The 18,454-nt window shown below is 34.7% G+C and overlaps 1 protein-coding gene across 4 annotated transcripts in view; it reads left to right on the top strand.

Moving 5' to 3' along the window:
- Positions 1 to 18,454, top strand: part of inpp4b (inositol polyphosphate-4-phosphatase type II B) — a 333,119-nt gene that overhangs the window by 142,779 nt on the left and 171,886 nt on the right. For all 4 annotated transcript variants that reach the window (XM_056456463.1, XM_056456462.1, XM_056456465.1 and 1 more), the window contains 2 exons: positions 3,130 to 3,238; positions 10,106 to 10,172. In XM_056456463.1, coding sequence (XP_056312438.1) covers positions 3,130 to 3,238; positions 10,106 to 10,172 — 176 coding nt within the window. The remainder of the gene's footprint in view (positions 1 to 3,129; positions 3,239 to 10,105; positions 10,173 to 18,454) is intronic.

Here is an 18,454-nt window from a genome sequence, read left to right as displayed (position 1 = left end):
CGGTATAATGCGTGTGAGTGTGTGTATATAGTTTAAGCCAAGCCTACGTGCATCTAATATTTGCTCATCGTATAAATTCACAGCAGGTGGAAGACGCTTCTTATCAGCGTGTGACATATATAAATGCGTAAACTTCAAAAAAAGATGTTCTTGCCACTGACTTTGAGTTAAAAATAAAAGACTAGTGAAAAATAGTCCCAATCGTCTCTCTCTCTCTCACTCTGAAACGACTAGCATCAAGAAATCCCCATACTTTATTAACCTCTCCAACCATCAAGCTCTCTTTCTGCCTTATAATGACTACTTGTCGCTCTCCAATTAATCCCCGATGGATATAAACTCCCAACGTTTCCTTCAATCATTAACCATCCTGTTTCACTCAGAAATGTGTCACATTACAGAAGTAAAATGACTTCGCTAACGGCGTCTCATTCAGATCTATTAGCATACGCCGCTAGCTCTTCTTATAACAACGCCGCGTGATTTACTGTTGTCATAAAGAGACCCGGGGCCAATTAGATTTGTCTAGGTCATGTTCATGGATGGGTAATTTGCCAATGCGCCTCCACAGGCCGACTGGATGTCTTTTTCCTCTCCTCCGTGACTCAGTCGAGCTTCAAAGTTAATTCGAGGTCAATCATAAGCTCCGATTTCAGTCTGCTGGCTCGCGGACAGTCGCAGCTGGGCCGCGGTTTGATCATGCCAGACCTGTGGCCGGTTACTACTGAGAAAACATGAAATCTTTCCTAATCAATCTGCAAACAGATCTGCAGGAGAGCAACTGCAGGTTTTAGAAACCCTAGTCTTTTACATGACTTTTTACATCGAGAAATTAGACACTTACAGTCATGTGTATAAGTTCCCTATAAAGTTACATGTTTTTGTTTTGTTTTGTTTTTAATCTAGACATAACAAAAAACAAAATGGGCTCTTAAAAAATGTAAATGATCTAAGGGCAAAGTCTAAAGCAGCACTAAGGCTGCGTTTAAATCCCCTTTAGCTATTTTAATTATGGTACAATGGTCTGTGCACCAGGCACATAATAACCGAAAGCAGGGGTTTTCAAACCCTTAGGACACACGCCCCCCCCAAAATTTGTCCAATTTTACCCTCCCTCCCCCCGGCACCCCTCTCTCTAGCCAAATTATAATGCATGTGCAAACATCATTCACAAATTACTTGCTGCGTTTAAAGTGCGTAGAATTAATTACATTGAAACGTAAATATAGAGCTTACCTGGTTCAGTGTGATGGCTGAGCCTTTTTCTGTGTGGACAACATGCTAATCAGTGTTCGGATTCCTGACACGACTAACCCTAAATCCTCTTCCACTGCCAATAAGCGTGAGTCATTGCATACTTGCTTTTGATGTACATACAGAAGATGCTGCTTCGCAAAGCCAAGATCGCAGAGCCCTGACGGCGTGGTTGAGTCGAACATTGAGTATGTTTACATGGGTAACAATTCTAACCCTACGATTTTAATATGATTAAGACAATTCTCTGATTAAGAGTGTATCATGTAAACAGAGATTTTTGATGACCTTAATCCGACTAAAGTCAAAACTGAACTAAACACAAATAGAATTAAGACGTGGAGTATGCATATATTAGTGGCATTATTGAAGTAAACACCGCAATCAAACTATTGACGTCATGTAGGACTTTTCGCCATATTTTGTGACAAGATCCACACACACGGCTGTCAATAAAGGACCACACACACACACACACATCACGAAATGCAGAGATTTTTTTTTTCCATTCGGCTTTCCATTAAAACAACACTCTTCCTCCAGTCCTTACGTGATATTCGCGTCTAATACCCCAGTTTGTCACGGGTACGTGAATGAAATGTTCATGAGTGAAAGTTAAACTAGAAACGAACAAAATTACATGAGCCTCTGCAGGAAACGTGAATTGTGACGCAACATTCAAAAAGCACTTCACGTAACACCTTCATTATATAATTGTCTTATTAAGGCAAATAACTGATGTCCATGTCTATAGTCAGTAGTGTCTTCAAAGAAAGTGAAAGATCCAGAAGTGCATCCTGCTGATTTGATTCAGAAGTGCACTTTTTGGTCAGACGGCTCACAGGTTTGACTTTCATTCATTCACCGTCATTTGTTTTAAAAAGCACCCACTCCATTTTATTTGTATATATTTTACCTGAATGCATTAACTCTACAAGTGCCTGATAGTTAGCTGTGGAGCTAACGTTAATCATATTCCCTCTAGTGAACTCATAAAAATCGTCATCATAATTTACTCGAGTGCACGCCTCAATGTCTCGCGCCCCCCCTTAATAGATGCTGGCGCCCCCCTGGTGGAGCACGCCATACAGTTTGAAAACCCCTGGTCTAAAGGGTTGTCCTAATTCTGCTAATGAGTTATGGGTGTGCTTTGTCATGTTTTTTTCACCTCAATTTGTAACATTTGACTGTCAGAGGGCAAAATATACTACCTGACAAAAGTCTTGTCGTTGATCCCAGTTGTAAGAGCAACAGATAATAACTTGACTTCTAGTTGATCATTTGGAAAACTGGCAGAAGGTTGATTTTTGTGGTGAATCAACTGTTGAGCTGCATCCCAATCATCACAAATACTGCAGAAGACCTAGTGGAACCTGCATGGACCCAAGATTTTCTTAGATATTAGTCAAGTTTGGTGAAGGAAAAATCATGGTTTGGGGTTACATTCAGTTTGGGAGCGTGCAGAGTGAATGGCAGCATCAACAGCCTGAGGTATCAAGACATTTGTGCTGCCCATTACATTACAAACCACAGGAGAGGGCAAATTCTTCAGCAGGATAGCGCTCCTTCTCCCACTTCAGCCTCCACATCAAAGTTCCTGAAAGCAAAGAAGGTCAAGGTGCTTCAGGATTGGCCAGCCCAGTCACCAGATATGAAGATTATTGAGCATGTCTGGGGTATGATGAAGGAGGAGGCAGTAATTAGCAGTAATAATCAAAGTGCTCATTTTCTGGATGAGCTTCTCTGTCAGATCATTCTGGAGGAGTTTGGGAATTTTCTGCATTTCAGTCAGGATGAGCTCTGGAGTTTTACTGGATGATTGAACAACTCGTGCAGAATCTGATGCTCATCTATGTGTGTGCGTGTGTGTTTCAGGACAGCAGATGATTCTGTCACAGTGGGCACAGTGCTGGTGAGCCGGATGAAGATGGGGGAGATTGAGGATGGAGAGGTGGATCACATCACAGCCGACATGCACCAGAAGGTGAGATGTGTTGAAGAGGCAGTCAGTAAAACCAGCTGCTTTCAAAACAGTGTGCATATACAGTTGAAGTAAGAATTATTAGCCCTCCTGAATTATTTTTTCACCAACTGCTGTTTAACGGAGAGAAGATTTATTCAACACACTTCTAAACATAATAGCTTTATAACTCATTTATGATAACTGATTTATTTAATCTTTGCCATGATGAAAGTTATCAAAGGAGGGCTAATAATTTTGACTTCAGCTGTATATATGCATTACTGACAGATTGTTTAGTTTGCTATGATTTCAATAGGATTTTAACTTTTATTTTTAGGTGGTTTATTTATGAAAACATTTCCTTCTATTCACCTTATTCTCTGCATACAAGCGGCCGCAGCCATTTGAATCATTTTGACTCGAGACATCCGCTCTCATTCACTTCTATTCATTTTTAGACGTTAAAAACAGCTGGTTTTGCTGCTTGGTGTTGCAAACTGATATTTTCGTATTATTTTATTCTACATTGTCTGTACAGTCATGCAAAGACACTTGTTTGTAGAGTAAGTAGTATGACCGTTTTCTGCCGTTTATTATTCCCAGTCATTTCTCTCATAGGAAACTCAATCAGAAGTTCTCAAACAATCTCTAAAATGCGCGCACTTCCGCATTGAAGAATAAGGTCAATAGATTTTGTGGAAACATTCTTTTAAATAACAGATTTCGTCTTGCTTTTGTTGGCTTCTTTGGTCATTTTTATTTAGTAGTTTTATAAATGAATAGGTAAATTAACTAAACGGCTACCACAACAGTGGGTTGTTTTGGCACTGACCGGCTGTTAGACTATTTTAACCCAATCCATTGGCTCATTTTCAACTAGGTGACTTGTTTTGGAAGCGATTGAATAAATGTTCAGATTAACCCAAATAGCAACCCTATATTTTTAACCCTTCCATTAGAGGTGTGACGAGATGGCTACTCCACGAGACGAGACGAGATATGAGATTGGGTTCACGAGAGCGAGACGAGACGAGATTTTTACACTATTTTTAAGAAATCCTCAATGATGAAGTGCATGAATGGAAAATAATATTTTATTCAACTGAAAAAAAAAACCTCCCACACAAATTGCAAAACTATTCAAGTGCTTTTTTTAAATCTTGTAATGAATGTTATTTTACTTCTGTTTAATGAATTATACACAGTAAAGAACATGCAAACACAGCTAAATACTTTGCTAATAGCCTATGTGAATGGAAAATATCTCTTATATATAATTTTAAATATTAGCAAAATTGGAGACATCCATAAATATTCCTAGCAAATCTAATAAATGTTGGAGACATATTTGTTACATAAACGCACAAAAACACACTTCAGCTGCTTTTATTTGAGAGTGCATAAGAAAATTTGTGCTTGAAAAAATTGAAAATTTGTGCATTTGTGCTTGAGCAGAGTATATTTGAGGGGATACAAGAGGTTTTGTGCATGAATAGAGGAAATCAGCATGCAAGCCAATGGGTTCGCGTGCCCGTATTACATCAGTGGTGCTCAACCCTGTTCCTGGAGATCGACCTTCCTGCAAAGTTCAGCTCCAACCCTGATCAAACACACCTGAACCAAATAATTAGGACCTGAACAGCACTTGATAATTACAGGCAGGTGTGTTTGATATAGGTTGCAACCATGCTGCAGGAAGGTCGATCTCCAGGAACAGGGTTGGTCACGCCTGTATTACATGAATGCGATCTCGACTTCTGCGCTCACGACATTTGTCATAGAAATAACGCCATAGGTACTTTGGAGATCTGTGTAAAAGGCCTGCCACCACAGCTGGAAAAAATCCTAGAGAAAACACTGTCGTCTATTTGGTGAAATTACTAACCCAGCGTTGTTTTGAGTGTGGAAATAAATGTGTACAGTTTACTGTATGCCAGGGGTGTCCAAACTCGGTTCTGCAGGGCCAGTGGCCTGGAGAGTTTAGCTTCAACCCTAATCAAACACACCTGAACCAGCTAATCAAGCTCTTACTAGATATACTAGAAACTTCCTGGCAGGTGTTCTTCCTCCAGGACCGAGTTTGGACACCCCTGCTATATGATATTTAAAATAAATATATGTTTTTATTACATTTTAAATATTGCTATCTAATTCTAAAGGAATTAATGAATGTGTTTGTTTTTATTTATTTATAAATGCATTATTTTTATTCTTTATACACACTGTATTTAATAAATTCAGAAAAACATAGACAACATATTGTTCCATAGTAATGGCTATTCCTATTGTTTTAAATTCTTTTAGATTTGTTTTTCTTTTAATTGTTTTCTCAAACACTAGCTTTTAACTTTAAACATTTTATACATTTCTTTTTCCCCCATTTTATTGTGACACCCTAAATGAATAATTCACTGTCAAATAAAAGATGAATGGGTTCAATTAGTCATTTTTAAAGTGAAATAAAGTTTGCTAGTAGCTTGTTGTGCATCTAAAACGTTTTCAAAACAGCCATTTGCCTGTAGTTTAACTACTATAAATGACAACTGGCCTGTTGTGCGTATTTATTCAGTTTGTTAAAGCCTTGTATTACAAACATCCTTGATTTTCAATGCCACAATGAAGTAAAGTATCAGTTTGGAGTGCATTCATGACAGTTTAAATGATTTAATCTTGTGCATGTTTATATTAGTCATTTCAGCTCAGCATTACCTGATGTCACTTCCTGAAGAATGATGTCACCATGTTCAAATAAATGTTCTGTTGTGAAACTAATATGAGTTACATCCTCTAAACCTGTTGGGCACTTTTAAAGCTGTATATTTAGACATGTGAAGCATTACTGTGCTGACAGAGCATTTATGCCCTCTATACCTTCATTAATCAGCATGAAACAGACAGACAGAATATAGTGAAGAAAAGCAGACGGCTGTGAGAATTATGGAGGTTCTGGAGATGGATGTTGGACATGATTGAGGAAATGGAGGGTATTTAGATGCGCACCATTGGGATTTAAATAGCGAATGCATCATAAATTACCATTCAGCGGCTGAATTCAGCACAAGATGTATATTGAATGCAGGGAGGGAGAAAAAAGGAATAAAATTCATGATATTTGGTCATTTTTTTTTTATACAATAAAATTTTTATACAATATACAATCAGACAGAAAGACAAATACAGAAATATAGGCAGACAGACAGATATATAGACAGACAGACATACATATATATAGGCTGACATACATATAGACAGAGACAGATATATAGACAGAGAGAAAGAGAGACAGACAGATATAGATAGAGAGACAGATATAAACATATAGGCAGATAGACAGATATATAGCAGACAGATATAAACATAGACAAATATGTAGACAGACAGACATATAGAGGGACAGACAGACAGATATAGACAGAGACATATCTAAACAGGTAGACAGGCAGATATATAGACAGGGAGATAGACAGATATATAGACAGACAGACATACATATATAGACAGAGATACAGATTTATAGACCGATATATAGAAACAAACATTGAGACAAACAGATGTAGAAAGAGACACATATATAGCCAGACAGACAGATATATAGACAGAGACAAATATATAGACAGACAGATTTATAGACAGAGACTGAGAGACAGACATATAGAGAGACAGACATATGTATATATAGACGGAGAGACAGGTATATAGACTGACAAATATATAGACAGACAGATATATAGACAGATTCTGAGAGACAGACATATAGAGAGACAGACATATGTATATATAGACGGAGAGACAGATATATAGACAGACAAATATATAGACAGACAGATATATAGACAGACAGATATATAGACTGACAGATATATAGACAGATTCTGAGAGACAGACATATAGAGAGACAGACATATGTATATATAGACGGAGAGACAGATATATAGACAGACAGATATATAGACTGACCGATATATAGACAGATTCTGAGAGACAGATATATAGACAGACAGACATAGAGAGACATATCTATAGAAACAGATATATAGACAGATGAATATATAGAGATATATATTGACAGAGACAAATATATAGACATACACAAAGATATAGACAAAGACAAAGATTTATAGACAGAGAGATATAAATAGAGAGACAGATATAGATAGAGAGACAGATATGTAGACAGACAGATATATAAAGAGACAGATATAAACAGACAGACACGTATGTAAACAGACAGACAGATATATAGAGAGACAGATAGATATAGACCGACAGATATATAGATAGGCAGACAGACATATACCGTATATAGACAAAGAGATAGAAACAGAGACAGATATATAGACAGACATATATAGACAGAGATACAGATATATAGAAGAAGATATTGAAACCGACATATAGACAGATAGATATAAACAGACAGATATATAGACCGACAGATATATAGAGAGATATAGACAAAAATATAAACATACACATATATAGACAGACTGATATATAGACAGAGACAGATAAATAGACAGACAGATATATATAGCGAGATATAGAAAAAAAATATATATACATACACATATATAGACAGACAAATATAGGCAGATACAAATGTTTAAACAGACAGATATATAGACAGACTGAAATACACAGAGACAAATATATAGACAGACAGATATATAGAAAGACTGATATACACAGAGACAAATATATAGACAGACTGATTGATATACACAGAGACAAATATATAGACAGACAGATAAGTAGACAGACACATATATAGACAGATATGCACATGTATGCGAGTAGATGATCGAGTGTTCTGTATTGTACAAAATCAGTGTGAGTGTGTTGTACAGTGTGTGCGTGTGTGTTGATTTTCTGGGAGCCGCTGTGGTTGTGTTTGATCTGAGTCTTTAGAAGTGATTCACTGTGTTCTGGATTGTGCCTCGTCCTGATGTGTGTTTGAGCCGCATCCGCCACACAACAGCAGTGTTCAGATCGCCGCTGCCGCTCTCCTGTTGGCTTTCTGAGCCGTGTGCCAAGAACTGACTGGAAACATCCAAGGTCATGAGACCTAATGAGACGTGAAGACTCATCCGTCATCGCGCTAAAGCCTGATGCGCAGTTTGCATTTTAAGTGATTAGGCCGAGAGCACCGCGGGTGCTGTTTGTGTGTTCTGTGAGATGCAGGAAGAGTTCTGTATTATCTGCACAGCAGTGCTGGTGACGGATCCTCACTGCTCAACCTGCTCCACACACTCACACCATTTACAGTTATGGCTGTGCAGTATGACAGTATATATACAGTATTTACTCAACGGCCACTTTATTAGGTACACCTTACTAGCATTTGTTTGTGCCCCTTTTTTCCTTAAGAAATGCCATGATCCTTCATGGCATAGATTCAACAAGGTACTGGAAATATTCCTCAGAAATTTTGCTCCATATTGACATGATAGCAACATACAGTTGCTGCAGATTTGTTGGCTGCACATCTATGATGCGAATCTCCCTTTCCACCACATCCTAAAGGTACTCTATTGGATTGAGATCTGATGACTGTGGAGGCCATTTGAGTACAGTGAACTCACTGTTATGTTTAAGAAACCAGTCTGAGATGCACTTTATAACATGTCGCGTTATCTTGCAGGAAGTAGAAGTTGGGTACACTGTGGTCATAAGGGTCAGCATGGTCAGCAACAATACTTAGGTAGGCTGTGGTGTTGACACGATGCTCAATTGGTACTAAGGGACCCAAAGTGTGCAAAGAAAAATCCCCCACATCGTTACACCACCAGCAGCGCAGGATGGATTCATATTTTTATGTTGTTGACAAAGAATTCTGACTCTATCATTCAAATGTCGCATCGTCTTGACCAGTGCGTTGAATTGCTGCCATGTGGTTGGCTGATTAGAAATGTGAGTTTTCAAGCAGTTGGACAGGTGTACCTAATAAAGTGGCCGGTGTGTGTATACATACTGTACTGTGCAAAAGTCTGAGGCTCCAAGAACATTTGTTGTTTTAGCAAAGATATAATGACATTATATATCACTTCTTATTTCCTTTATTAAAATACAACTAGAAAATACAGCTTCTAGTTAGATTCTTTGGGGTCTAATTGTTTCAGACATATGAAAGAAAGAGAGAAGAAAGAATGAAAAATACTGGAGTTTCTGTTTTGGTGTGATCTGCGTTTCTGCCAGAGCTGTTGCCATCATTGCCTGCATTGGTGGAATTGTGAATGCTGAAAATTACAGACAGGTTTAAACTGTAATTCCTACTAGAAAGTTCTGTTTTACAGCATGATAATGAACCCAAACACACTGCTAATGTAATGAAATCATATTTGGAGAGAAAAACAGCTGATAAAACAAGGACACACTGTAAAAAATGATATGATCAATTAGTTCTGACAGCATATGTTTTTATTTCATTGTAACTTATTAAACTTGGAAAAAAAAAGTTAATCATGTTTTAACTTAATTTTATGAGTTTTAAGTCAGTTTAACATAATATAAGTTCAATGGACTTATAAGGTTAATTTGATTCAGCAGGTCCAGACCTGAATATTATATAGAGTAATGGGCAATATTATAGGCAGTATGAAATTAACCTAGAGAGAAAAAGATTGATTGAACATGCTAAATCTAAGGAAGAACTCTTAGAAATGCTAAAAGATTTCAGAAGACTCACAAAAATGTTCAAGCTGTTGCTTGGTGCTAAAGAGGTCACGCTAAACACTTTTGATGTTAGTCTTTTAATTCCAATAGTAATTTTGTTCTGAATGTTGTCTACATGTTTCCCATATTTTCTGTTTGTATATTAAAGGTAAAGTTCACTAAATGAAATGACGAAATATGCATCTCAAACATGTTGTGTGTTGTTTTTCCTCACAGTGCACGCTGGTGTACGAGTCGTCACATGGCATTAATGACAAAGATAACGGACCAATAATGAACACTGGTGAGTGCAAGGATGCATTATATTTGATTTTTTTTTCCGGTTATTTGCAGAGAATGGGTTGTAACAAATAAATCATCTGATGTCCAAATATCATGTGACCAATTAATGTGAAATTTCTAATGCTGATTAGATCGATCAAAATGCACATCATCTCAACCCTTTGCTTAAGCTGTTACTTTAAACAATAGACCTCCATGTTATAAAAACAGGAAGTATTTAAGCACATAGTGTTTCATATATCTAAAATACAAGTCATAAATGTCACATCTTTTTATACATATGTACATATATATTTTTTAAACCTTTTAAAATGCAAGTGTGTACGTTATGCTCAAACATATCAACATAAAATGATGGATATAACATCAAAGGTTGAATTATTGTTATTGTTATTATTATTGTTTTAACACTTGTTTGTTTTTCTGTTCATTTTTGTGGTCATTTTGGCCGTTAATATAAGCAGCACACATTTTTAGTAAAAAGGTGTCTTGTCTTAGTGATATTTTAATATGCCATCCTTATTTCCTTTAATAAATCTATTTAACACTAGGTGTAAAAAATAGCTCCTCACAGGACCTTCAGGACAAAACTGTCCCCATTGAAAGCCATTAAAATGGCAATATTTCATCTAAGGGCCATTTAAGGCATAAATTCTTTGTTACAGGCTTACATTTAGTTGGCAAGGCTTAAAAATGTGTAATGTGGAATACATTTAGGTGATTTTTTTTTTTCAATTTTTTGGTCCTGTTTTCTGCTTTTGCGGACTGCAGTGCGATGGTTAGGGGTGTCAAAATTAATTGTTTCTTCGATGCACTGTGATGAAGACACAGACGTTTCAGTATCAGTTATTAAGTACTGACATAATTTATCTCATATGCAATATGTCGCGGTAGCTTACTATGGCGAGGGAGTTAAGCATGAGTACTTAAAATGCTCCAACTGTGTAAAAAGCAGACAACTGTGCACAATTCACTGTTCGTGAGTTTCCTGAACAGTCTTTCATTGACATTGAAGTCACAGCAGAACCCAGAGGGCAATATTTCACTGCTTGGGGGGAAAAGCTGTAAACTCCATCTCTGCTTAGCTTTTTCTCTCTGTTGTCCTATGACCGTGTTCGTAAGGTAACGTTTCCTCTCCTCTCTCAGCTGTTACAGCGATACTTGTGGATTCAGACCTGAGCATGTCTGCAGAGCGAGTTTTCTCCACTACGTCTATTGTGGATCAGCTGTGATAGATGTGGCTGTTCTTTAGAGCTTTAGAGCCAATCACAGCACTTTCTGTTGAGTGTGTGAACACAATGACCAATCAAAGGCGCCTAAGAACTCCCTTGATGATGCTGTTTATTTGCTATAAATGCTAAGTTTTGCTTGATGCATTCGGAATAAGTGGGTTATTTAAACAGGTGAAATTTAAAGGAACAGTTCATATATTGCTTGCATTAAAAGACTAAATTGTATTCTTGTGTTGTGAAGACAAATATTAAATAATGAATGGAAAACCTCGTCAATTAACAGAGATGTCAAATTGAACCAAATCAATGATCATTGATAAAATATTTAAAATATTGATGGCATATTTTTGTTCTCTGTGGACCTATGTGTAATTTAAAAAAATCTTAAAGAAATGAATCTGACAGTAAAGGCATCTTAATATCATGTCATGTCATAGCTTAGTCCCTTATTAATCAAAGGTCACCATAGCGGAATTAACAGCCAACTATTCTGGCATATGTTTTACACAGCCGATGCCCTTCCAGTCACAACCCACTACAGGGAAACATCCATAATCTCTTACATTCATGCACACACTCATACACTACGGCCAATTTAGTTCATCCAATTCACCCATAGCACGTGTCTTTGGACTGTGATGAAAACTGGAGCACCCGGAGGAAACACGTGCCAACACAGGGAAAACATGCAAACTCTACAAAGAAATGCCAACTGGCTAGCTAACTAGATTGTTAGCCCAATTTCCACCAAATTTGGATTAGACCATGCTGCCTAAAAGTTATAGAATTTTCTAGTCGCTCTTGCTTGATGATGGTGTGACCGCTGGACTGCTTGGTCCCGAGAGTTGCTGCTTGGAGCTATATTTATTATTTGCAATCAGACCTGAAGCTATCTTTGTGCTTTTATTCTGTTAATTCTGTTTATTTTTTTCTGTTACGCAAACTATTTACTGAATTTCCAACACAATCTCACAGCAATTCGTAACTTTTTAGTGGCTAATTCGTATGAATTCGTTCGATCTAATTTAGTACGATTTGCTCATCCCCCAATGACGGTTGGGTTTAGGGGTGGGGTTAGGTGCCACGCCTCCTTTTTAAAATCGTACAATTTCGCACGACTGAACTCGTATGAATTTGTACGAATTAGCCACTAAACTGACAAAACGTAAAATACTTACGTTTTCTCGTGAGATCAGGCTGGAGTTTCTCACAATAGAATAACAGAATGGTCATTAAATTCCAACTTGTTAACTATTTGCTCGTTTATTTATTTCTTTTCTTTAAGTTATGTTTCAACCCCAGCCCCAGACATTTGGGTTTGTAATAAAATAAATGTAACTTTAATCACAAGACTTCAAAAAACAATTAAAATTCTACATAGCCCAACCTCTGAAGGGTAGAATAAAATGTGCGTATTTCCATCTCAATTCATTATTACCATAAGAAACAAGGCATGTATTGCACTGAAGATCTGAAGAACTGAAGTTCGAGCTGCACATCAATGGATTACTCTTCACTGTCTGGACTCTCAGCAGTGAATATTAAAGCACATTGAACTGAACTGAAGTAATCTAAACTGAACTGAACTTAAACTCTGAAAACTGAACTACACTTGTTCAATTCACTATAATCTTCTATGTGAAGCTGCTTTGACACAATCCACATTGTAAAAGCGTTATACAAATAAAGATAAATTGACTTGAATCGAAGACACTGGATCATGTTAACTAGCCTAACTTCATTCCCATGACTGATTCTCAGACTGATATATACATACGCTATGATGTAATGTCCTGTAGGAGTGTGTTAGCGCTCAGTTCCAGTTCTAGAAACTCTTTGAAAGTGCTATATTTGATTTATAGATCAACATGACGTGTCTTCTGGAGCTCTTTAGAGGAAATGCGGAATGAGGCATTTGTGGAAGTGCAGTCAGATGAATGTGGACAGAGCTCTGATCATTCAGCCTTCAGAGAGACTGATGAGAAATGGATGACTTCATATTGAGTTGTTTGACTTTTGGAAGGCAGGCGTTGTGCTTTGCTGAGTTTGATCCGTTTGTGATCTCTCCGAGACTCTTGAGATGATGAAGATGCATGAGTGCTTTTTTTTCTCGGGAAAGCAGGAGGCCTGAGCAAACATTTGCTGCCTGTCTCTGTCTAGGAAGCGTCTTAATGCATAGTTTTGCATTTCAACTTCTTTTGTCGGTGATCTTTTGTGTTTATTACTGGAAAATAAAACCCTGATTTGTGTGATTTTTACATTCACTTTAATGCAGTTTTTCAAAGTGACTTGAGTTGGATTCAAGGTTTTTTAGCCATTATTTTTTAGCATGTTTCTTAATTTGACATCCTATAATTAACCAAACCGTTGTTACATATATTATTGTTTATTGATTTTTGCTTTGAGCTTTCATTGCCTTATTGTTTCAGGCATTCTAGGTATGTTTTGCTGGAATAAATGGTACGTAATAATAACAGGTTGGTAACACTTTTAGGTAACAATTCACACTATTTACTACAGTTTTTTTGCATGCCTATTAAGAAGATACTAACTGTTTATTAGCACTTATAAAGTGTAACGGATGAACACTGGACAATGCAGTTTATTAAACAGATTAGTCAGACAGGCAACAGTCAAAACAGGGGCAAACAGAAGCATACAGGAAATCCAGAATCGTAGTAAAAATCAGGCGAATGGTCAGTACAGAATAAATATAAACACTTCGTGTTGTTACAGCAAAACAAGACTCAGCAGTGTGTGTGAAAATGAGAGGTGTCTCTATAGTCCAGATAATCATTAATCATAAGTTTCAGCTGTGTTCGAGTGTCTGGATTGTTGTCAGCTGTAACGGGTGTTGATTGGCGCAAGGCATTATGATAGTTGTAGTTCATGTGGTGGCAGATGTGTAGTTCTCCAGCAATTTGTATAGGCTAGATTGCTGGTGATTGCGACAAAGTATGATTTTATTTTACATCCCTAATACATTAACCCAACGACTATATTAATATCTTTTAATAAGCAGCTAATTAGTCGTTTATTGAGCTAAAAGTCTTAGTTAATGGTTTGTTAATAGTGTAACTTGTATTGGGTAGTAAATATCAAGTTGTTTTTCTTTATCATTGACACTACATTCTTCAGTTTATTCCTAAATAATAATAATTTCTGTGTTTTTACAAATGTATTAAATGAATAAGAAAATCTCATACACTGCGAAAATCAAGTAGTTTAATTTTTATAATCATGCTAATTTAATTACTTCAACTAATGACTTTTAATATTGTAAAACCTCATAATGTGTGGTTTAACCTCCTGTTGTGTTTTTATTTTATTTATTTATTACATTTTTTGGTATAAAGGTTACTTTCATTTTTAAAAGGACAGAAAATTGTGATTTATTGTAGCAAATGCAGCTTCTTCTTGTGTTTTTGCTAGAAAATAAAACCCTGAGTTCATTTTTCAGGCCTGATTTCCCACTGTAGGAACAAAACTGTTGGAATAAACGATATTTAAATGAAGGAAAAAGACTTATTATGTAATCAAAATCTTGTTTTAAAGTTGCAAATGCAGCATTGCAGCAGAAAATGCTGCTATTCCTAGAAAATAAAGCCCTGAATTAGAAACTAATCTCATAATAGATGTTGTGTTTTTCCACGGAGCATTTTTCAGATCTAATTTATTTTTCTTTTGCTGGAGGAAATGGTACTTACATTTTTAAGAAAGGGTTTAAGTTAATAAAATTTACTTTAATTTAGCATTTTAGTTGTATGACCTTCTGAGGTGGACAAAGAAATCTTTTAAAACATTCATTTTCCTTCAGCTTAGTCACTTTATTTATCAGGGGTCTGCCACAGCGGAATGAACTGCCAACTTATCCAGCATATGTTTTATGCAGAGGATGACCCTACAGCTGCATCCCAGTACTGGGAAACACCCATACACTCTCATAACCTCACACATACACTATGGCCAATTTAGCTTATTCAATTCACCTACAGCGCATGTGTTTGGACTGTGGGGAAAACCGGACCACCCGGAGGAAACCCACGCCAACACGGGGAGAACATACAAACTCCACACAGAAATGCCAACTGACCCAGCTGGGACTCAAACCAGCAACCTTCTTGCTGTGAGGCGACAGTGCTAACCACTGAGCCACCGTGCCACCCTTTTCTAAAACATGATAAATGTTAATAAAAAAGTACGTAATAAAAAATAAACAATACTAAACATATTGTACATAATAATGACATAATAAACAATAATAAACATAACACACATAATAAACAATACTAAACATATTGTACATAATGATGACATAATAAACAATAATAAACATAACACACATAATAAACAATAATAAACATAACACACATATTAAACAATACTAAACATATTGTACATAATAATGACATAATAAACAATAATAAACAACACACATAATAAACAATACTAAACATATTGTACATAATGATGACATAATAAACAATAATAAACAACACACATAATAAACAATAATAAACATATTATACATAATAATGACATAATAAACAATAATAAACAACACACATAATAAACAATACTAAACATATTGTACATAATGATGACATAATAAACAATAATAAACAACACACATAATAAACAATAATAAACATATTATACATAATAATGACATAATAAACAATAATAAACAACACACATAATAAACAATACTAAACATATTGTACATAATAATGACATAATAAACAATAATAAACAACACACATAATAAACAATAATAAACAACACACATAATAAACAATAATAAACAACACACATAATAAACAATAATAAACAACACACATAATAAACAATAATAAACAACACACATAATAAACAATAATAAACAACACACATAATAAACAATACTAAACATATTGTACATAATGATGACATAATAAACAATAATAAACAACACACATAATAAACAATAATAAACATATTGTACATAATGATGACATAATAAACAATAATAAACATAACACACATAATAAACAATACTAAACATATTGTACATAATAATGACATAATAAACAATAATAAACAACACACATAATAAACAATACTAAACATATTGTACATAATGATGACATAATAAACAATAATAAACAACACACATAATAAACAATAATAAACATATTATACATAATAATGACATAATAAACAATAATAAACAACACACATAATAAACAATAATAAACAACACACATAATAAACAATAATAAACAACACACATAATAAACAATAATAAACAACACACATAATAAACAATACTAAACATATTGTACATAATGATGACATAATAAACAATAATAAACAACACACATAATAAACAATAATAAACATATTGTACATAATGATGACATAATAAACAATAATAAACAACACACATAATAAACAATACTAAACAACACACATAATAAACAATAATAAACATATTGTACATAATGATGACATAATAAACAATAATAAACAACACACATAAAAAACAATACTAAACATATTGTACATAATGATGACATAATAAACAATAATAAACAACACACATAATAAACAATAATAAACATATTATACATAATAATGACATAATAAACAATAATAAACAACACACATAATAAACAATACTAAACATATTGTACATAATGATGACATAATAAACAATAATAAGCAACACACATAATAAACAATAATAAACAACACACATAATAAACAATAATAAACAACACACATAATAAACAATACTAAACATATTGTACATAATGATGACATAATAAACAATAATAAACAACACACATAATAAACAATAATAAACATATTATACATAATAATGACATAATAAACAATAATAAACAACACACATAATAAACAATACTAAACATATTGTACATAATAATGACATAATAAACAATAATAAACAACACACATAATAAACAATAATAAACATATTATACATAATAATGACATAATAAACAATAATAAACAACACACATAATAAACATTAATAAACAACACACATAATAAACAATAATAAACAACACACATAATAAACAATAATAAACAACACACATAATAAACAATAATAAACAACACACATAATAAACAATACTAAACATATTGTACATAATAATGACATAATAAACAATAATAAACAACACACATAATAAACAATAATAAACAACACACATAATAAACAATAATAAACAACACACATAATAAACAATAATAAACAACACACATAATAAACAATACTAAACATATTGTACATAATAATGACATAATAAACAATAATAAACAACACACATAATAAACAATAATAAACAACACACATAATAAATAATAATAAACAACACACATAATAAACAATACTAAACATATGATACATAATAATGACATAATAAACAATACTAAACATATTATACATAATGATGACATAATAAACAATAATAAAAATGTAACAAATAAAACATCTCCTCATAATTAGCTTGACTTCCTAAGGTGGGCAAACAGCTTACTTTTCTACATTTGTTGACATTTTCAGCCCAAATGTTCTACTCCAGGGTTGGAATAAATGGTACTTCACTAATTATGTAATCAAAAGTGGTGTTGTTTTCAATTCAGCGTTTCTGTTTGCTGTGTTCTTAAGGCCAATTATGAGGCAGAGCAATGAAATAATCAGTAATGGAGTCATTAAGGAGCTGTTGAGTAGAACCAACAGCAGAATTGTTCAAATGCGTGTGACTCCCATCCGTGTTTTTTGCGCTTATGAAGTGGATTCTGCAGCGCTTGATTGTGAACAGTGTGATTGCTGTGCTTAAACAACAGCCGGCGGTGGCGTCAAGTGCAGCTCATTACCTTAATTACCTCAGGTAACAGAGCTGGATAAACTGCACTGGGGGAAGCGCCTGCTTTTCATGCCATTTCAATTTAGTCAATGCAAATATGTTTTGCACAGTGAAGAAAAGAGAGCCGGAATGCGTCAAGAAATTGTTTTATACATTATTTAGTCACTCCAGGA

The sequence above is a fragment of the Danio aesculapii genome, chromosome 1 (assembly GCF_903798145.1).
Source record: "Danio aesculapii chromosome 1, fDanAes4.1, whole genome shotgun sequence".
In the NCBI taxonomy this organism is placed as follows: domain Eukaryota; kingdom Metazoa; phylum Chordata; class Actinopteri; order Cypriniformes; family Danionidae; genus Danio; species Danio aesculapii.
Note: the sequence above shows the minus strand (reverse complement) of the source record. Positions and strands in the feature narration are given on the sequence as shown.